Source organism: Dama dama, chromosome 7, assembly GCF_033118175.1.
Source record: "Dama dama isolate Ldn47 chromosome 7, ASM3311817v1, whole genome shotgun sequence".
NCBI classification, from domain to species: domain Eukaryota; kingdom Metazoa; phylum Chordata; class Mammalia; order Artiodactyla; family Cervidae; genus Dama; species Dama dama.
In genome coordinates this window covers 26,763,533-26,785,782 of record NC_083687.1, presented here as the reverse complement: position 1 = coordinate 26,785,782, position 22,250 = coordinate 26,763,533, and the positions used below count along the sequence as shown (strand labels likewise).

Here is a 22,250-nt window from a genome sequence, read left to right as displayed (position 1 = left end):
GAGAAGACCCAGGGTAACAGGATCTGAACAAGAGGGACCAGGTCCTTGGTCAGGAACAACTTTGGTGTATTCCAGGCACAGTAGGCAGGCAAGCATGGTGGGAGGCATGGTGAGAAAGTACGAAAGATGAGGTCAGAGAGATAGGCATGGGTGTGTCTGTTATCTCCTGCTACATAACAAATCACCCCCAAAGTTTAGTGATGTTGAGCTGACCAGTTATTACCTGAGACAGTTTCTGAGGGTCAGGGATCTGGTAGCAACTTAGTTGGGTGATTGTGGGTCGGGATCACCCAGGAGGCTGTAGTCAAGCCCTCAGCAGGGTCTGCACCCATCTGAATGCTTGACTGGGCATGGGGGATCCACTGCCAACATGGTTCACTCACAGCTGCTGGCAAAGACCTCCTTGTCCACCTCTTCATGGGGCTGCTTGAGTGTCCTCATGCTGGATCCGCTAACTTCCCCCAGAGTAAGCAGTCCAGGAAAGACCAAGACGGAAACAGCAATATCTATGACCTGGCGTTGGAAGTCCTGGTTCCAAGGACCGTGATAGACTGAGGAGATGGCCTAGAAGGGACGGGGCCAGCCAAGGAGTCTGAGGAGGAGGCATCTGTGAGGCAGAGGAGTGTGGCATCACACCGCTGGAGACTGAAGACGGCAGCGGGGTGCTGAGACAGACGTCTGACGGTGGGGCGGGCGGGGGTCGGGGGCAGGTTCTCATGGGAAGTGTGATGTAAAGACGGCAGCCATTGACAGCCCTTTGGAGAAGGCTCGCGCCGCAAAAGGCAGATGAGTGGGATGATAGAGATCTAGGACAGAAAGGGAGGGTTAGGCTCAGCTTTATTTGTAAATGTGGGAAGTCACCCACGAACAGCAGAAGCGGGTGTCCCAGCCACAGAGGTTCCTAAAGCCCTAGGATGTCAGACCCCAGCGAGTGCAAGTGCGCCACCTAGTGTTCAGCCGTGGCATCCACCAGACTCACTGCTCAGGGTAGGTGGGGCCTCTTCAGTTGAGAGCAATCTGCTTGCTGGAACAGAAAAATTGCTTTTTCTGAAGCCTGTGCTCTGGGACAACCCAGAGGGGTAGGGAAGGGAGGGAGGTGGGAGGGGGGTTCAGGATTGGGGGGAAACACATGTATACCTGTGGCCGATTCATGTTGATATACAGCAAAAACCATCACAATATTGTAATTATCCTCCAATTAAAATAAATAAAAATTTTAAAAAGTCGTAAATCCACATAAACTGCTCCCAAGAGAAACTAAAACTGCTGATGGAAGGCTAAGTGGTAGCATTGTCCTCTCTTCCCCTTGACACTTTTCTTATGCTCTCATCTCTTCACCTTCTTCCATCAGTCCTTCTGTTCCATGTCTTTTTCCATCCTCCATTTTTATGATACAGATCAGAGTGATGCTTCCACAAGCCAAGGAACCCCAAGGACTACTGGCAGGGAGAAGAGCATCATGGAACGGATTCTTCCTCAGAGCCTTCAAAAAGAACCAACCTTGTCCACACCTTGATTTCAGGCCTCCAGAGAGAATAAATTTCTGTTGTTTAAAGCCACCCAATGTGTGGTCATCTGTTACGATGGCCACAGAAAACTAACACAACTACTTTGCAATAAACAAGAATGAATACACCCAACAACATAGTTGGATTTCAAAATGATACACTGAGTGGAAGAAATTAGACCAAAAAACAAATACAAAATTACTTGTACGGTTCTATTTATATACAGTTCTGGAAAATGCAAACTAGTTTATCTTGACAAGAAAGTAACACATAGTAGGGGAGGGGCAGGGAGAAGACAGTCCAAGGGCATAGGACATACTATGTTCACCATGTTGATTATGATTCTTTCATGGGTGTATACCTGTCAACACTTGGACTTCCCTGGTAGCTCAGATGGTAAAGAATCTGCCTGCAAGGCAGGAGACCAGGGTTGGATCCCTGGGTCAGGAAGACCCCCGGGGGAAGGGAATGGCAACCCACTCCAGTATTCTTGCCTGGAGAATTTCATGGACAGAAGAGCCTGGCAGGCTACAGTCCATGAGTCACAAAGAGTCGGACATAACTGACTAACACACACCTGTACTAACAACTGTACACTTAAAATATGTGCCGTTTATTATATGGCAATTATACCCTCGAACATGATGCTAAGACTAAAGGAGGCAAGTAAAACCTCGCCAGTCTATCCTGTGATGGTCATTCTGGACAATTCCTCTCTTCCCCCCAGGCTGCCTCTCTTTCTTCTGGGAAGTTGTCATCTAATTACAGTCAGGCTTTGGTCTCTCCTGTCCTACACCCCTTAGCCACCTACATCTCCACCCCTTAAAACCAATAGCAACAACCAGCACTCCAAAACAAATCCAGAAAGTCCTCTTTCATCCCTGGCTGGTTTTCCGTTTACTTCCTTCCCTCTTTCCCGTCACCTCCAAAACTCAAGTAGTCTTTACTCTGACTTGATGTCTCTCCAAAGTCTTGAGCTTTGGTTTCTTACCGAATGAACTAATCACCATATTAGTTCTAATAGTTCAAAAGCCTTTCCTCATATGTATCCTCTTTGATGTCTTCACTGCAAATCCAAGCTCTGTCTCTTCTTCTATCAGCAACTTTCTGCCAGACCCCCGCCCTCCATCACTCTAGCATTGACATTGTACGCACCGCTCATTTTCTTAGTTTTGTGATTCACACGCCTTCCTTGCCAACATGCTGTCACACGAATCCCATCCAATCCTGCTTCATTTCAAAAGGTCAGAATTTTCACAAAATAAATAACACGTTATCAGTGACAGCCCTCCCCCATCCGGAGCTCAGGCTTGTGAAGAAGGCTCTGAAAAGGCGCCAGTGTCTGACTTTGGGCAGAAATGCAGTGTGTGGCAGGGCAACCTGGATGAGGCCCAAGAGCGGTATGATAGGGATGTGAAGCAAATTAAACAGGGTCTGTCCCAGAGACGGGTTGCAGGGGGAGGCGAGGGCAGAGTTCTGCTTTATCTTTTCCTGCTTTAACGAAGTACAATTGACAAATGAAATTGTACAGTATTTTTTAAATGTTTGATATACATCGTGAGACGGTTGCCCCCACCAAATTAATTAACACATCCATCATCACCGTACATATTTACTTTTTATTTTTATTTTTTCATATTTACTTTTTAAAAATACAATATAATGCTACCATGGAGAAGGAAATGGCAACCCCCTCACCAGGAGAATTTCATGGACAGAGGAACCTGGTGGGCTACAGTCCATGGGGCCGCAGAGAGTCAGATACCACTGAGCAACTAACACACGTGTTACCAACTAGGGCCACCATGTTACACATTAGATCCTCAGAACTTCTCCTATCACTGAAAGTTTGTACCCTTTGCCCGGTGAGAGCTCTACTTTTATTCTTTTATTTTTTTGTTGTTATGTATTTATTTACTTGGCTGTGCTGGGTCTTAGTTGTGGCATGTGGGATCTCGTTCCCTGACCAGGAATTGAACCCAGGCCCCCTACGTTGGGAACGTGGAGTCTCAGCCACTGGACCACCAGGGAAGGCGGGGGAGCTCTACTTTAGATGGGTAGTGAGGGAAAGCCACTCTGGGGAGGTGACATTTAAACTGAGACACAATGTAAGAAAGAAGCAGACAGGCAAGGAGTTGGGCAAGACGGTTCCAGATGGACACACCAGCGTCTTCAAAGCCCTGGAGTGGAAAGCAGTGTTTGGTACCCCAAGCCAAAGGAGGCATGACTGAAGGGTAGGGGTTGGCTTCCGGCATGAAAAAGAAAGGGATAGTTGCTCAGTCATGTCCGACTCTTTGTGACCCCATGGGCTGTAGTCCACCAGACTCCTTTGTCCACAGAATTCCCCAGGCAAGAATACTGGAGTGGGTTCAGCCATATCCTTCTCCAGAGGGTCTTCCCGACCCAGGGATTGAACCCAGGTATCTTGCATCACAGGCAGATTCTTTACCATCTGAGCCACTTGTGGAATGAGAAGGGGCGACAGATGGCAGACGACATGCTCCTTCAGTCCTGTCAAGGAATTTGGATCTTATTCTAAGTGAAGTGAGAATCCAATGTCTGGCTTTATTCCATAAGCTTTTGCCAGATGATACAGTATTTTGGGAGGCATAATTTCACACTGTAGCTATTTGAAAGCATAGCTTGAACTGAAGAAGAAAAAACTCATCTGCTTCTGCACCAAAAAAAGGATGAAGAGAAAACTGAAAACCAGTCAGAGTGTGGATTTGCCAACTCAACTAGACTCGTTAGCTTTCTGGAGTTTCATGGACAAGTATGATGGTATAATTTGTAAAACTTGTAAAATAAATGAATTGTAAATGTATTCCAAGGATGGGGGCTGAGAATTCCCCGGCAATCCAGTGGTTGAGATTCCGCACTTTTGTGCTTCCAATGCAGAGGACATGGGTTCAACCTCTGTTGGGAACTAAGATCCCACATGCTGTAATGCGGCCAAAAAAAAAATCATAACAGCATAGGAAAATGACTTTGATCTCAGGGGGTTATTAAGCACTTACTTAGGGAGCAGTTGTAGAAAACTCTTTATTTGATACCCAAACAAAAAGCAGTTTTTACCACTTATTCTTTAAATGTTGAGCTGTGAATGAATGACTCAGTGTTTTTAAATAAGTGCCCAAATAAGTGTGGTAACTGGTTGTTGATACTGAGTTTATCCAAGGTGGTGCAAACAGAGATTTTAACAAAGGAAGGAAGGGAGGGAGGGAAGGAAAAAAGGGACACAATGCTTTTCATAACTGTGTCTCAAGAATGTTAAGAAACAGGCAACTGTTTCTTATTGTTAAGAAACAGTAAAAAATACCGCTTAGTATAAAAAATAGTGTTTAACTTGTTACTTCTTCTTCTGATGACCTAATTTTTTCAAATCGGGGAAGGGCCAAATCTGAGCTATGTGATGCTCTTCATGGGTCTTCTGATTTCCTCATGGTTTTTATTTTCAGCATTGGCACCATACGAGCCGGCCAGGGTTAGAAGAAAGTTCCTAGTCAATATTCACCTTCTGTGCCCAAATTTCTCTTACAGTGTGAGTCTTGGCAAATTTTCAGAAGTTGAATCATCATGCTCTAGCATATACAACTTGCCAAAACAGCTGCACTTTATCTTTGGAGCCCCTGCAGATAGTAAGCCCTCACATAGTAAGCCTGTAAGCACATTGAAAAAAACACATCATTTTTGTAAAACAAAGTTCTGCTGGGAAAACTTTTCTGTGTAATCTGGAGAAACTCAATTTTAATATACCAGAAAATTCTTTTGATGATATCTATTTGGACTTTTGATGCATCTCAGAATGTTTCATGGCCCCACCCAAACTGTGCACCCCTGGGCCTGGTGGGGTTCACAGCTGCCCTCTCCCCTCTTCCCCAGCTGCCCACAAGGCCTAACAAGGTAACAAGAATGCCCTCATTGGAATTTTAGACTGGGCTTCACTCTAGGAGCTTCTGGAGTCTTGCCAAACCAGACAGCAAAAAATTAGCCTGCAGTTCCTGACATGAGAAATTTTAGGAGAAATTGAAATCAGGAATATATGCTTTTTTTTTCTTTCAAATCACACTTCATAAAAGTCACAAGTAATCTTTAAATTTAAGGGAAAATGCTTTGGGGGAAGCTTTGGTTTATTTTGGTTACCCCTATCTGTATTCTTGTCTTTGTTAATAATTTTGGAACATGTCTTCTTCCTCTCAAAAGTAGTTAAATACAGATTAGACATTTGCTAAGATGAGAGTCGGAGAAGGCAATGGCGCCCCACTCCAGTCCTCTTGCCTGGAAAGTCCCATGGACGGAGGAGCCTGGTGGGCTGCAGTCCATGGGGTCACTAGGAGTCAGACATGACTGAGCGACTTCACTTTCACTTTTCACTTTCATGCATTGGAGAAGGAAATGGCAACCCACTCCAGTATTCCTGCCTGGAGAATCCCAGGGACGGGGGAGCCTGGTGGGCTGCCGTCTGTGGGGTCCCACAGAGCCGGACACGACTAAAGCGACTCAGCAGCAGCAGCAGCAAGATGAGAGTATCCAGAAGGTGGTGGGTTTGGAAAGAAGAGATCCCAGCCCTGGTCCTTCCCACCCTTTAGCTGAGGGACTTTAGGAAAATCACTGTCTCTGGGCTTCCTAAGAATCAAACGAAGGCTTGGAGAAGAGCACCAAGGTGATTATGTCAGCTCTCCCCACCCCCCCTTTTTTTCTTTTGCTGGTGAAAATATGTGAGAAAGAGGGGAATCCCCACCACCAACTGTCTGAAATGAGAAAGTTTGGGGACACAGAAGAAGAGGAGGTGGAGAGAAATCCTTCATACTGGGCACCATGAGCAGACCCAGAGAGAACTTATTTGGGGTTGTTTTTGTTTTTCTTAAAAAACTTATTGAAATATAGTAGATTTACAATGTTGTGTTAGTTTCGGTTATATAGCAAAGTGATTCAGTTATCTCTCTTTTTTTAGATTCTTTTCCATCACAGGTTATTACAAAATACTGAATATATTTCCCTGTGCTATACAGTAGGTATTTGTTGGTTACCTATTTTATATATAGCAGTGTGAAAGAGAACTTATTTTGTGAAAACAAAGAGTAGAGGGGAAAAAAGAAGAGATGCCCTCATACACACTCCACTCTTACACAGGATTCTTTTTAAAGATAGTTAAGTGCCCAATTTCTACCTTGCGAATGCCATGTTTCTACTCATTAAGACATAGCCACAAGGAAAAGTACAGATCTACTAAACACCTGCTCAATCTGAGAAAAAAGGCCAGTAAGGAGGACAAATGTTTTTAGCTTATCCATATTTTCTGATTTGTCTACAATGAGTTCCTATAACTTATGCAATAATATTGAAAATATTTTGTAAGTGAATAAGGAGAGGCATTTGTCTTGTCTTCTGAAAATGGTAGGATTCCCTGGAAATAGAGATGTTTCTTGCTCTTGGTTTTGAGAATGGTAGTTAATTAATTGTAGTTGATCTTCATGGTATAGAATGAGGGTGATCTGATGCCCTAACACTATTTAACATAAAAGAATTACAATTAAAGAATGACAATCAGGGAGCCATGTATCAGTATATTTTCTTAATATTTTTTATTACTCCAAATTGTAAACATTTAAACTTTTATTTATTTTCTGTTATTATAAAGGGAGTAGAATAGAATCCTTGGGAAAAATACTATCAAAGATGATGAGGATATAGAGAAGATTTTAAAATGAGAGAAACAAAAAAAAATAAAATGAGAGAAACAGGTTTAAAACAGGTCTTTTATTTGAATACTGAATACATTCTATTTGCACAGAGTGTGCTGGGGATGAAGTTTATTCAAGAAAAAAAAAAAAAAAAACACTGGCAGAAATACAATTAAAATGGAAAAAAAATCAAATATAACACAAATGACAAATAGATACAAGAGCATTCCATGAAGCCCACTTAGGGCGTTCCATCATCTGATAAGTTAGTTTATAATTTAAACTTATTCCAGACATGAGTGTTGGGAACCACCATCTATAAAACATGACATATAAAAAAAATCAAAGAGTACATCACAATTTATGATATACTTCACAATTTCATGAAAATATCTTAATTGAAATCAGAATCTAACAATTGGAAAACGGTTAAACTGTTTATTTAAAAAAAACAAAAATCCCTCAAACTAGTGTCCTTATCAGAGGCAACAGTGTTTCTCGGGCAGTTTCCAACATAAAATAAGACCACATCGAACATCCCATACTGGAATTTATCTTTTCAACACAAACAGTGGGCTTCTGCCTGTTAGAGCAGAATGACTCAGATTTAGTTTTCACTTCCTCTGGATTCTCAAAGCAGCAGTAAGACAAGTCTCAGGATCATCAAGAGGCTGGATTAAAATAAAAGACAGGCGAGGGGAGGTGACTGAGGAGGCGAGAGAAGGCTCACATGCCCACCTAACAGGTGGCACCAGACCCTGGCTTCCAGGGTGCATCTCTGCTGCTACTCCCTGGGCCAGAGACTCTCTCAGGATCCCTGTACTTGAAATTCCAAGACGTGACTGAACTGGCCACTTAAAAATGTTCAATAAGTGAAGGAGAAAAATCAGAATTCAATGTTCTGAAAATCTGGGCTGAACTTTCATAAGAGATAGGTTAGAAAACACAATTTTCAATAGTTAGTAAAGGCAAGGAGCTTGAAAAACTCATCAAGGGGCAATTTTATGCCATTATTACAATCTCAGCTACTTTCCAAGCTTGGAGTCTTGTCTTTTTAACCTGTAAACCCTACTTTGACTTTCCACCACCAAGTATCATTATTAGAACAGGACTCTCATTAGAAATCAGCCCTGTATAATCACACTTTCGTTCCCAAATCATAAACACTATATCCAGCCACACTAGAAAATTCTATTGAAAAGTAGAAAGCAGAAAATTTCTCATTCCATTACCACCTAGAGATTATTAATATGAAGTATTTGAAGAATTTCCTTCCTATCTTGTTTATACACAGACTTTCAAAAAATTGAGATCACACTATATTTGGTTATTTATTCTGTTTTCATCTCCTACTTTGTCATTGATATTTTCAAACATCACTAAATGGTTTTTGAAAACATGAGATGCAATGCTTGCTCAATATTCCACTAAGTGGACAAAACAACTATTGAACCATTTCCTTACTGGTGAATTTTCAAGCTGCTTCTGATTTTTCAGTTCATCATGTCTTCAACTAGACACAGAGTTGCAATAAACATCAGCCTTTGTATACATCTCATTATTTCTTTAGCATAAATTGTTAAAAGTGAAAACGTACATCAAAGAAAATTAACACATTGACAGCTTTCAACATATAAAGGCAGCTTCCAAGAATTTAAAATGTTATGCACAAATTTTCACTTGGGAATGTGCTTAATCTCATGGAAAGAATTAAGATTAAGAGAAACATGAAGCTCCCTGTTTATCCTTTTAAAAAATATTAAGTTTTCTCTCTTAAAAACTCAAAATAACTGCGAGAGACTATCACTGTCGAACTCTCTAAGAGAGATATCAGATTTAAATGAATACACTTACTGTCTCAGACAGGTAAATTCTGAGAAAAAAAATGAGGCTGATTTTAATTCTTTATTCTGAAAAACGGTAATTGTGTACATGTGATCAGATACTACAGCAACACTAAGTGTATTTGATAAAAACATTCCCAGGCACATAAATGTCAGCAATTGATTGAATGGATGATGTTTTAAGATTTTACAATCATGCTGACTGTAATAAAAATTACTTTGACCTTTCAAGTTAAAACTGACTTTTGCCCAAAATTCGGCACTTCAAAATGACAGCAGAGAAAAGAATAGATCAAAATAGGTTTTTCTTACCTTAAACCTGCAACCAGTCCAGCTGGCATGATTTTCTTGGATCTCTTAAATCTCACCCCCATTATGGTGGCCAGGAAGAAAGCTGTAACTAAAAAACAGACCGGTGCATGAACCAGGGCCTCAAACATGTTATCAGTGCTTGCTTGTGAAACAGAGGGATTTGATTTCAGCTTTCTGATATAACAATGATTATGTGTCGGTACTGAGTTGCTATGCTCTTGAAAAGATAAAGTGTTCTGTCAAAATACCTTATAAATTAGCTAATCAACAAGGTTTCTGAGTAAACAAGCATGTGAAAATCCATTACTGAAATATCTTGAAAAGAAAAAGTGCTTTTCTAATTTAAATTTCTATTTATAGAACACTCCTGGGAAGGCCAAGACTGTATCTTTTTCAAGTTTCCTCAGGAACACTAGGCAGTATGCCTAGACTCACAGGAGACATCCAATAAATGGAAGGAAAAGAATCAGTTTCTAAAGTGAATCTTTAAAGTAAGACTTGATTAATAAAATAATAGTAGGAAAAGGCTGACTTTATTTCGTAGCATTTCATTTTGAAAAAATGAATGCCTGGAGATGAAATATATAACAACAGTCTAGTAATAATATTAAATTCAGAAGCACCATATCAGCCTTTTAGGAGCTGAACCACTATGATTAGAGATTATGTAAGAGATGAGGCCATTGATATCACAATTTAAGAACAACTTTCAAGGCAAAATCACTTGCTGATACACAAATCAACATGATTGGCAATAACACATATTAACTGTTTAAGTGCATATGAATAAAATGCCCAATATATGTATATCTTTTTAAAAAATATTTATCTATTTATTTGGCTGTGCCAGGTCATATTTGCAGCATGTGGGATCTAGTGCCCTGCCCAGAAAATCAGACCTACACCCTCTGCTTTAGAAGGCAAAGTCTTAACTGCTGGACAGTCAGGGAAGCCCCAGCCTTGTTTTTCTAGGTTAACTCTTAAGGCAAAGTGGGATCTAAAAGCAGTTTGTGAATTCAATAAAACAATCCAAGACTCACTTTTTAGATATTTTCACAGTAATATAAACTATGCTAACATGCATTTAGGAGGGTTAGCAGAAAATTCAGACATAATTCCTCATTTTTTCTAATTTTATTTTCTCTTCCTAGTAACAAACTTTACAGAAATATTCCTCTGAGGCCTGGCAGCAACATCATTACTTTTGATGAGGTCTGTGTAGAAAGGAACAAGGATAGTGTTCCACCTCCATACAAGCATTTTGCCACCTGCCATCTGACCGGTATTTTCTAGGACACTTGGGCTGGGTATTAAAAAGCTACCCCCAGGCTTTGATTTTGCATAACCAGGAAAAAAACGCCTTACACAGTGACAGCTTTACATCTCGCTTGTCATTGGAGACACGGTAAGCTCCATAGCCAGCCAAAAACCCAACAAAAAGACCAGCAATCAGAGACAGAACACCACCTGGAGGGGGAAAAAAAAGTAAGGGTTCAGATAGAAAATCCTCAAATGAAGACATACCTTTATCACTTAATGTGTGATATAAGCAACAAGTGGAAGAAATGTGTTTCTTCTTGGGCACTGTAACTGCACAAGGCCAAATCAGGTGTCAGCTATCCATGGATAGTTTCTAAGAAATGACTGTTTCATGCTGAACCCCGAGAACACAGCAATGGGAGGGATGGGTATGGAGATAGAGCCTGCCTTATCGTCGTGCTTCCAATGGCGACTGCATGATCTTAGACAATTATCTAACTTCTTTATGTCCCTCTTTTATTCCCCCTATTCTCTTTGCCTCTATTATTTCATTCTCAGCTTGTGATGATAAAAATAAGATAAATGATGTTTTCAACTCATGGAGGTAGAGGGGGTCCTATGCAAACCAAGCAGTGGTTCTCTCCTGAATAATTAACAAAGCTTCCAGCCTCAACACATAAGGACTCAGGGGTGGATCACGACAATGAGTAACAGGAAAAATCCAGTCACTGATCCCAGTTGCCAACCCATCCTCTTCCGCACCCAGTACCTGCCCAGCATTGCCCCGGGCACTGGGACAGACAGAGAGGTCTTCCTGTGCCCTGGGTAGAGAGCAAGAGGGCACATGCCAGTGATACTGTGACCAACACACACCATCCCCACTTCAGGGCACTCACTCTATTTAGAATCTATCAGATTGTAATCTCTAGGGTCAAGGCACCTCTGGGGTTTTTTTTGGGGGGAGAGGGATTTAAATGTATCATTTATTTTTATTGAAGTATAGTTGATTATAGTGGTGTGTTAGTTACTGGTGTACAGCAAAGTGATTCAGTTACAAGGTATCTCTGTTTTTTAAACATCTACAGAAAAATCAGATTGTAGCAGGGTTAAGAACCATTACAGCAATGCACATACACACACACCCATCCAGAAACAGAAGTGACATGCACTAAGTTCTAGCTTAATTCTTCACGCAACAAGTGGAAGAAGATGCCTTACAACTAAAGTAACCCTTTCCTGCCACACCCTGCAGCAACCCCAACACACACACACACACACACACGCTCTCGCTCTCCTTTTCCTACACCTCAAAAAATCACTAAAAGAAGTAACCTTCAAAACCTCATAGACCTGAAATTCAAGTCCCCCAATGTCACTGATAAAACAGTCTTCAAAATATAACTTCATTTTATGAATTTCTTAAAAAAATAAGAAAGAGAAATGTGGGACACTGTGACTATATAAATGCATCTACCTTAAAACAAAGTAAAATATAAAACTTGGCCTTTCATTTATTTCTCCATGAAATCCTTTATTTTATCAACTGGGTGTTTTCTCCACCTTGGGACAGATATGAAGAGACCACTTCAGATATTATAACTAAGTATTGAACAAATTTTCTGTTGCCACACACAATATCAACATAATTCAGTTTTTTGACACATTTGGGACCCCATGGACTGTATAGTCCATGGAATTCTCTAGGCCAGAAAACTGGAGTGGGTAGCTGTTCCCTTCTCCAGGGTGTCTTCCCAACCCAAGGATCGAACCCAGGTCTCCCACATTGGAGGTGGATTCTTTACCAGCCTGAGCTACAAAGGAAGCCCTTTTGACACTACGAGTATGTTAAAAAAAAACAAAACTCATCTGATAATAAATGAGTAGCCCTGAGGAGGTTAACTCAATTAATTATGCAACTGATATTAACAGATGAAGGGAGACCCAGACACCCAGGCTCTGGAATGACAGGCTCTGTTCACCCAGCCCCAGGGAACCCCACCTCCTTCCCCGAATCCTCCCACCAAATGCTGGTCCTCAGCCACCTGAGGACTTCATTAGCTTCCTGTCCTATTTATAGACTCCTCAGATGATCCCAGCACAACCTCCCACCAGGTCCTTTTGAGGAAAAATCTGGTTTGGCCTCACCTCTCCGCTTATATCCCAAAATGCTTCCGAATGTCACCAGGGCTGCATAACCAAAACCAATCAGGTCCATTGGCAAGGTTCAAGTCTAAAGCAAGGGGGAAGGGACATATTTTACAAGATAAAAAGAGTCTGGGGGAGCAAATGTATATAAAAATGATGTGCATTCCACAGAATTATATAAATTAATTTCTCCAGTCCACTAAGAAAAAGGCAGATAGATCTTCCCCCTCTCCCAACACTCAGCCGCCGTCTCCCCACCCTCATCACTCTCAAGATCACTCAGGGAGACACCTGAGGATGATTTTCCTTTCCTGTCTGCAAGACTTGTCCTGTCCTCTCAGTTGGGGACGCCTTTCCACCTCCCCAGCAGGACTTCTGCTCTGGTTAGCGCGGTCTCCTAGCGGGGCAGTGACCTTGCCATGTTCACTTTGCACTCCCGTGCCTGGAACTTGCCCCCTTCTCCCTGACCTACATTCTCTGCACACCATCTCCCTGTGAACCTACTTTCCTTCTCAGCCACAGCCCTAACTTCCATAACCAAGTCCTTTCCCAACCACACCCCTAACCTCCTTAACCACTCCTTCTCAGCCACACCCCTAACCTCCTTAACCACTCTCCTTCTCAGCCACACCCCTAACCTCCTTAACCACGCCCCTTCTCAGCCACACCCCTAACCTCCTTAACCACGCCCCTTCTCAGCCACACCCCTAACCTCCTTAACCACTCTCCTTCTCAGCCACACCCCTAACCTCTTTAACCACTCCCCTTCTCAGCCACACCCCTAACCTCCTTAGCCATGCCCCTTCCCAACCACGCCCCTTCTCAGCCACACCCCTAACCTCCTTAGCCACGCCCCTCCCCAACCACACCCCTAACCTCCTTAACCACGCTTTCTCAGCCACACCCCTAACCTCCTTAACCACGCCTTCTAAGCCACACCCCAACCTCCTTAACCACTCCCACCTGCACCGTCCACCTGGTCTGGAGCGTCTGCTCTTCTAACTTCCTTGACCTTAACTCTATCTTGTAATTCTTTCCTTTTTGTACCCGCTCCTCTTCACACCTAAGAACAGGAAAGGGGTAACAAGGACATGTGCTTGTTGACTGATTCCCTTTCAATGTGCTCTTTGCTTTGTTGTGAGACAGCTCTCCTGTGTTGGCAGAGACACCCACGCTTGGTCCACGGGAAACCATTGAAGGATTCAATGCAAGGCAGCCCTGGCAGAAGTTAACTGAGTGACCGTGAGATCCTGCAGACCTCACAGCAGCAGCTGAAACACCCACAGGTGAAAAGTTCGAAGAAACTCCACGGAAATCCTGCCTGGAATTCTCCAAGGCGTAGGAGAAAGAGTGGTGGCTACAGGCTGGACACATGGCCTCTGGTCACTAGTGGCCGCTGGACCCTGGACCATGCCCCATCCCTAAAAGGCCAACTCCCCCCCCCCCCCCAAAATGAGGGGAACAGACGAGGTAAGTTCTAGAGTTTGTTTTTTTTTTTTTTAATTCTAAGATTCCTGGCGGTGACTGCACATCTTTTTACATCTCTATTTTCTCCCTGGGAAAAATAATTATCTTTGTATACACAAGGTTATATGAGAATTTTATGTATTTTCACAATGTTCTCACTGTTTGCCATTTAGGTTAACCTGATCTTTAATTCTCTGTAGCAACTGGTAACAAACTCACCCAGAAGAATGGAAAAGGAAAGTAAGCTAGCACTTACTGTGAGGAAGGTCTGAGGTTGGGAGCCCAAGGCACAGAAGGTGATGGCGCTGAAAAGGAGGCAACGATGGAAAATTCTCAATGTCTGTGGGATGAAGAATTAAAACAGGATGGTTGTTGATGCCCAAGAAGTGGTCCAGTGGGGCTGAATATAGAAGAAGGAAGGACCTGTGTTCCAAAACCATGGATAAATCATAATGAGGATGTCATTTCTGAGCAGTTACCATGTGCCAGGCACCACTATAAGGCCTTATATGTATCAACTCATTTAATTATCACCACGACCCTAGGAGGTAAGTACTATCATTATCCACTTTGCAGATGAGGTGACTAAAGCACAGAAAAGGCAAGCAGCAGCCCCGAGGTCACACAGCAGAACCAAGATAGCAGACTCAGAGAAGTTTCATTCCTAATCAGTAGTACTTCCAAAAACTAAGTTGCCAAAAGAGTGAACGTGCAAGTGACACTGAAGTTCCTGAAAGTTTTGAATTCTGCGTTAAGCACTTCTTGGCCTCGTAGCTTAGCCCACACTGCACTGTCTTGCACCTGGAGACCTATCACCCTCAGCCCTGTGAGCACCTCACGTCCAGTCCTACTTCCTGTCTTTCTCAAGGAGCCCATCACATTCCACAGTATATGCCTGTCTTCACCAACATGTAATGTTAGGCATGTTCCTTAATCTCTCTGTATCTTAAGTTTCTCCATCTGTAAAACAGGGATAATAAAAATACCTACCTCACAGAGTTGCTATGGTGATGAAATGAGTTAACGCTGTAAGGCACTCAGAAGCCATGCCTGTCACACGCTGAACACCCAACAAATATTAGCTGCTCAAATGATGATCCTCCCTTTCACTCTTACACCCATTTTTAAGCTTGATGTGAACAAGGGCAATACTATTTCAGCACAGTAAGAAATCAACTGAGGCAGGGTGGATTTAAGATGCAGGCGTTCATAGATTCAAGCCATAATAGTACTGATATAACTTGCACGTATACTCAATTACATCAAGAACGATTTCTTGGGTGTCTTCTATGTGCCGGCAGCAGGAAGAGACGGAAAGCCCCATTGATGGACATGGCCCTGATCTTCCAGCACTTCCAGTGGGGAACCAGGGAGGCGGCAGCTGCATGAGGGAGTCCTCAGAGGAGAGGCACAGGCCCTATAACCAGGAGCTTCACCCTCCCAGCCTGGGAGCCTAAGCTTCATTCTGTGAGGAAGCAGGGACCCAGCGGGGGCCTTGAGGACGGCAGGAGAAAGCAAGGAAGGAGGCTGGCAAGGAGGGGTGTGTCCTAGGCGGAAGGGAGACACCTACGAAAGCCTAGTGGCATGAGACAGCATGGCATGGTTTTAAAATGGAGAGAAGTGCAAGGGGTGTGAAAAGAGGGGGTGCAGGTGAGCAAGGGCCAGACGACTCCTGGAAGCCCTATAAAGGGAGTCTGGTAAAGATAGGCTGGGAGTCTGAAGCAGTAAGCCAAGCAAGAGATAATGGTGGTCTGGCCTGGAGAAATGAAAGTGGAGTGAGGTGGACAGGTCAGGTGGTTGAATCAACAAACCCAGGGTGTGTGTGCGTGTGGGGGGTTGTCAGGGAAGGGATGAGTCTCTGGCTTGGACCACTAGTGAGGAGAAGAGCCTTGCTATTGTTTCCTGAGACAGGGAAACATATTCAGTCTAAGATGATCAACACACAGTCAGGAAACACCCTTACATACAGAGCTGAAGTTATGAGAGAAATCACTTATCATCAGGTGGTAACAGGAACCTAATTTTTTCCTTAAGTCAATCACCTGCTGTGGAAGGCTGTTTCCTTTTCCCTCCTCTGAGCCCGAGCCCCCACCCCCACCCCAGTTTTTCCACTGGCCCTCTCTTGGGGCCCTGATGGAGAGACACTTCGGTTGACCTTCTCTCTCCTCCGCGCCAGTCAAGCTCCTTGAAGACTAAACTCAGGAATAACTTCTGCCTTAAGATATTCTGTAACTGATCTACCCTCGCATAGCTCTATTGCCAGGAAAAATCCCTTCATCTCCTTAGTGAACTGAGTGTTGTTCTAAGGAAGCAAAAGAAATCTATTTTCAGCTCTTGTAAGGGTTTACAGCGAAAATCCAAGCAAAAGGCAATTCGCCCTGTCGCTTCTTTTCCGTTGCAGGACCGTTTGATTTGCTCAGAATTACACAAGAAAGCCAGAGGCTGCGTTAACAAGGCGGGGACGGGAATGAGGATGGTATGCGCGACGGATCACGTGCTCCCATCGCAAATGCAATGCCCAGCCCTTGGAAAAGCCAGAAAGCATCTTGGGTGCAATGCAGCAAAATGATTTACTGCACAGCGCACAACACTAGGTGACAGGGCCCTGCCTTGTCCCTAGCCCTCCAAAATTTGGAGAACCCACTAAGAGATCTCCCTGAGCTATTATATAAAAACCATTTGCATATGCTAAGTATCAATAATTACCTACCTTTGAACTCCTTGGGGCTCGAAAGACTTTCGAGTGAAGTCTGGATGGTGCTGGGAAGGTTTGAAACCTTACCAAGCATTTCTGCGATGATCCAAGGGCCCCACCCCCTTCTCCATCTCTCCCTAGCTCCGGGAAGGGAGGAGGGAGGACAGGTAGGAGATTCAGGACCTTGGAAGGAAGAAATTCGGGGACTTTCCAGAAAAAGGAGAGAAGCGATACCCGGAAGAGGAGACTCCACCCCCTGCAAAATCTTCCCAAGTTTCTCGGCATCGTTATCTGCCTATTTCTGCACCTTTGCATGAAAATTACGGGCAGAAAGATCTCGAGGTATAGCTAGATGTACAGCTCACCTGCAGCCTCAAGCTCTCCCCGCGGGTGAAAAGAAAAAAGTTGGGAGCCAGCTACAGGAAAACTTCGTACCTGGAACCGAGAAGCTAAGCTCACCTCCAGCGCCTTCCCACTGAGAGCTCACCTCCCAGCACTGGGCGGGGCTGCTGGTTCCAGGAAGCACCGGCCCCGCCCCCTCACGCGCATGCGCTGCATCCCTTCCTGCGCTGCATCCCTTCCTCCGCAGCTCGGTCCTACCAGGTCGGTTCCCTCCCGGCGCAGCGGAGGTTGTTACTTGCCTGTACCACTTGCAGTGCCGGCGCTCTAGCATCCCAGGCGGCGGCCACACCTGGTCACTCGCTCGGGACCCGGCCACTCGCTCCGGCGGCCCGGCTTTCGGGTCTGGCCCTGATCCTGGGACTGGAGTCTGCTGCCCCCTGCTGGACGGAGCGAGACTGGGCGTGGACCTGGGTATAACGGGGATTCCAGAGGGCAAACGATTTTTAACCGGAGAAGAGATTCCTTCATTTAAGGGGCGTTTGTGGGGCCTCTCCAGCAGGCCTTTTACGTACTCTCCAGCAGATTGACCCCATTTTCAGCGGAGGGAGCTAAAGTTCGGAGAGGCGAAGGAGTTTTCCACAGACTCAACTCCTAAGTGGGGTGCAAAGGTTAGAGCCCGAGTTGGTCTGGTTTCAAAGCCCGAGCACCCTTCACTACATCGCACCGCGACGTTATCTAGATGTGGTGCGGAGACCAGCATCCTGGTAAAACCCAGGATTTGCTGGGCTTAAGTACCTGAAGGGACCAGGTACAGAGTGCCAGAACTGAAAGGCACTAAATCATGTCTAATTCCAGAATAACGCATTCCCAGGGATAAATCTGTGAGTCCTGCCTCCGGGCTACAACTTCTCACCTCACTCCAGTTTTGCCTTCCAGGCCACTGCCAGTAACTCCAACCCTCTTCCTTATATAATAGCTCTTCAGATTTGAAGAAGGCTGTCATCTAGGCTGTCGCTCTGTCGTGTCCGGCTCTTTTTGACCCTATAGACTGTAGCCCGCCAGCCTCCTCTGTACTTGGACTTCTCCAGGCCAGAATACTAGAGTGGGTTGCCCTTCCCGTCTCCAGGGGATTAGGGATCGAACCCAGGTCACCCGCATTGCAGGCAGATTCTTTACCGTCTGAGCCACCAGGAAAGCGTTATCTAGGGTTCATCAAGCAGCTATAGGGATGCCGCAGGACTGGGAATAATAGGATTTCTTAAAAAAAAAAAAAAGCAAAAAAAAAAAAAAACCAAGAATATAAATTAAACCTTGTGAAATTTGTTTGCTGAATCTACTCCTTGTGTTTAAAAGTGCTTCAAGGAAGCAGTGTGACTATATCTAACGTCTGAGAAGTCTTAAGGTGGGCCGAGGGAGTTAACAGGGTTCTGGGAGAGGCATACGAGAGTTGGTGGCAGGCGCTGGAATGTGGATGGAGAAAGTGGTATCCTGGAGTTTGGTGCTGAGTTCTTCCAGCTCTCCTCATCCCCTTCTATGCCTATCCTTAGTCCAGTGCACGCTGGAATCCTTGTGTGTGTGTTCTCCCATACATGTGCATGCCCGCATGTGTGTCTCTTTTCCTTCCTCCCTCCTTCCCTTTTTGTCTCTCCCACGACTCCCAGGACACTTTCTCTATCCAGAATAAAACCAAAAACTATCTTGGGATACCTCAGTATCTTTAACTAATATGATCCCCCTCTTCAAGTAAATAACTTACCCCTGAACCCCAGAGCCTGGATTTATGATGCTGAGATCCCTTCCAGCCCTGTCACTGAGGTCTTAGAGGCTGAAAGCATGATATTCCTACTCAAGGTATTTTAATCTAAAAAAGCAACATGAACAACATGTGGGAACAGGAAGGTTCTTAGGCAAAGGGGCCACAGTCCTCTCAACTTACATGCCACCAACTGCCACCTACTCCATCTAATGGGAAGATTAGAGCCCAAGGTGAGGGTGCAGCAAAATCTATGCACCTCTGCCTTTTTTGTAAAGCTGTCTGCTCATTATCCAAGCAGATTCTTAACTTCCAATGTGCCACCACTCCTGGAGAAACGTACAAGATAAAATACACAGGATTGCCAGGGAAGCCAGTTTTATTGAAATAAAGTTATCCAAAGAAGAAAAGTTATTAAAGTAGTAAACATTTAAATCTGTGCCAAAGATGTGCTTCATTATTAAATCATGGGATCTAGGAGTGGGTATAATAATTACTGTAACTTCCAAGTAGTGGTGCATATAACAATACTTGGAGGTATCTGTAACATGTGAGTGTCTGTGATTCCTGGGGATGACACAGTCACAGGTACCAGTACTACTTGGTTTGCTGCCTATTTTCCTAATGGAAACAAATGTTAAATTTCAGTCAGAGGTTGGGGAACACAGAAACTTCTTTTTCCCATCCAGGTTCTCCAATTCCTGATTTCCATCCTCAGGCCCCTTTGGATTTGCAGAACTCCCAGTCCCCAGTAATGCAGGGTTTCCTAAGTTGTATTTGGTGGATGTGAAGGAAAAGAAGGGCAAGGCTGAGAGCCCGACTGACTTGCAGATGGGCTGCTCAGGCAGGAACTCCAGGGATGTTTGCACATCAGTAAATGCTCTGTGATCCTGAGCCTGGTCCTCATTTTCAAATATGCAGAAACTCAGTTTGTATCCTTTCTTCCAGGGGCATCCTGGCTTTGGGAGATTGATTCATAGAAACCAACATCACAAGGGACTAGTTGATTTTTAAACAAAGAACAAACCCTCTGTCAGGTCCTTGATTCTTTTCTTCTTCCAGATCCCACATGGTTACTCATCATTTAGGCCTCTCTCTGCTCATCAGTCAAACAAATTTTGAACAAGTATCTCAATACATGTGTATCATTTATCTCTAAAGTAGACACATTGTGGATATTTTAAATACAAATATATAAATAAGATACATAAAGTAAAACTTTAAAAGGAAACTATGAATAAGATTAAACAGGTATTTCCCATATTTAAAAGATGACATATTTCTGTCCCAAGATACAGTAGAATAATATTTTCATTCTTTCTGTCTTTTTTTCCGATAATACTTCTCTGAGTTGCTTGCAGCCTTTAGGACATCCTTCTCTTTGATGCAGTGGTAAAACTGCATACAATACGGTCAAAAGTCAAATTCACTCTGACCTGCAGCTCTGTTCTCAGGCTCACCACACTGAGGCTCAGGCCAATGTGATGACATTAAGCTAAATATCCACTCAATACAAACGTTTGAACATGGAATACTTGGAATTTTACTTATTAGTAATGACAAGTTTTTAGATTTGTAGGGATTCACTTCCATTTCTCCAAAAACATTCACCCACTTTGTTTCCACAGCCTTGTTGTGACAGCCCAGCTGCTGACATCTGTAAATTCATCATATAACCACAGGATATTCTGGTCACTGCCTCTGAATCAGGAAAAGTGACTGTACTCAGTTTCATAAAATAATCAAGGCACCCAAAGAACAAGGCATGTCTGTTCATGTGGGACACCCACGCTAATTCAGCAGCTGACTGAAGGCTGATTTCATTTCCCCAAAAGACAACACTTTTGGTTTGTTTGGAGGCACTCACCTCTCTCATTCTGAATTTGCCAGATTCAATCTCCCAATGTGCTTTCACATTCGCTTCTCCACTGTGCCCAATCCCAAAGTCTTTCCCACACACTGCACAGGATGCTCTGTGTTGATTATTTACCACCACCCACCCCTTTCGACCCAACTGTATGTGTCCTTCCATTTGTTGTTAAGAAAGTGAAGTCGCTCATTCGTGTCCGACTCTTTGCCAGCCCGTGAACTGTAGCCTATCAGGCTTCTCCGTCCATGGGATTTTTCCAGGCACGAATACTGGAGTGGGTTGCCAATTCCCTCTCCAGGAGATCTTCCCAACCCAGGGATTGAACCCGGGTCTCCCACATTGAAGGCAGACTCTTTACCTACCGTCTGAGCCAGCAGGGAAATTAACATAACACAGTTGTTTAGCCTTTTTTTTTTTTTTTTGGTGATGGGATCATGCCTGCCTTGGTAGTATAATTGTTCTCATTTTCATTATCTGACCGCTTAGAAAACATGGCCACAATACTCAGTGTTATTAAAAAAAAAAAAAAAGGTTAAAACTAGCACTCTCCTGATACAAAACATGACAGTTAATACACAGGCTGGGTGTCCCAGCTTATGCCACCAATGAACAATTTTCTGAAAAGGTCGGGTGAGACACATGGCCACAAGAAGTCTTACAAAGAAGTCATGAGCTTTGAATGCCTTACTAGAAATCCATGAGCTAAGGAAGGGCTGGGTATCCCAAAGTTTTCGCTGGAAGGATTACAAATAAAGCCACAATTCGCAGCAAAAGTCCATTCTCACTCACCCTGAGGATGAAAGATTCCATCTTGGAAAAACAGTTAACAAAGCTCCACCACCTCCTTACTGAGATCTCAACTCCACCGAGGCCCTAACAAAACTCAAGACCGCAGCCCCTTCAGCCTGGGAGGGGAAAGAAAGGGCAACCTGGCCGGGGCGGCGGTCACAATTGGAAGACACACTTTTATCAAAGTGCTACTGTCTATCCCTGTCTTCCTCTGTGCTCAGATGTCACGGTCAGGAAACGTGGCCTTCCTGGGGCAGAGACTGCGGTGACACAGCCCGTTCCCAGCCGGAGGGGAGAACGTGCGTGGGGATGGAGGTCTTGGCTGGGGCACGGCAGGACTTGGCTCAGCCCCAATCCGAGCGCACACTTGACGCCCGGCCTCCTATCTTCTGGGCCAGGAGGCTTGGGGACGATGCCCAAGGCCACCCAGGGACTCCCGAGTTTCCCAGCCCCTACCCGCGCCCTGCTCGCTCTTGGAAGGTTCTCCAGCAGCCCCGTGCCTATTCTCGGCTGGGCGCATCGTCTCCACTGGCTGCTCGCCCTGACCTGCTTCTGACCCCCATAGCAGATCCAGCTGTACC

At 44.2% G+C, this 22,250-nt stretch overlaps 1 protein-coding gene across 1 annotated transcript; it reads right to left on the bottom strand.

The window, feature by feature from the left end:
* Positions 1–7,249: 7,249 nt before the first annotated feature.
* Positions 7,250–17,430, bottom strand: TMEM14A (transmembrane protein 14A). The gene is made up of 7 exons (XM_061146911.1): positions 17,281–17,430; positions 14,477–14,560; positions 13,717–13,816; positions 12,754–12,838; positions 10,714–10,815; positions 9,349–9,436; positions 7,250–7,863 (listed from the first exon to the last, which is right to left on the bottom strand). Exons 4-7 carry the CDS (start codon positions 12,821–12,823, stop codon positions 7,824–7,826), a joined length of 300 nt encoding a protein of 99 aa, XP_061002894.1. The 5' UTR covers positions 12,824–12,838; positions 13,717–13,816; positions 14,477–14,560; positions 17,281–17,430; the 3' UTR covers positions 7,250–7,823.
* Between the last annotated feature and the right edge of the window lie 4,820 nt (positions 17,431–22,250).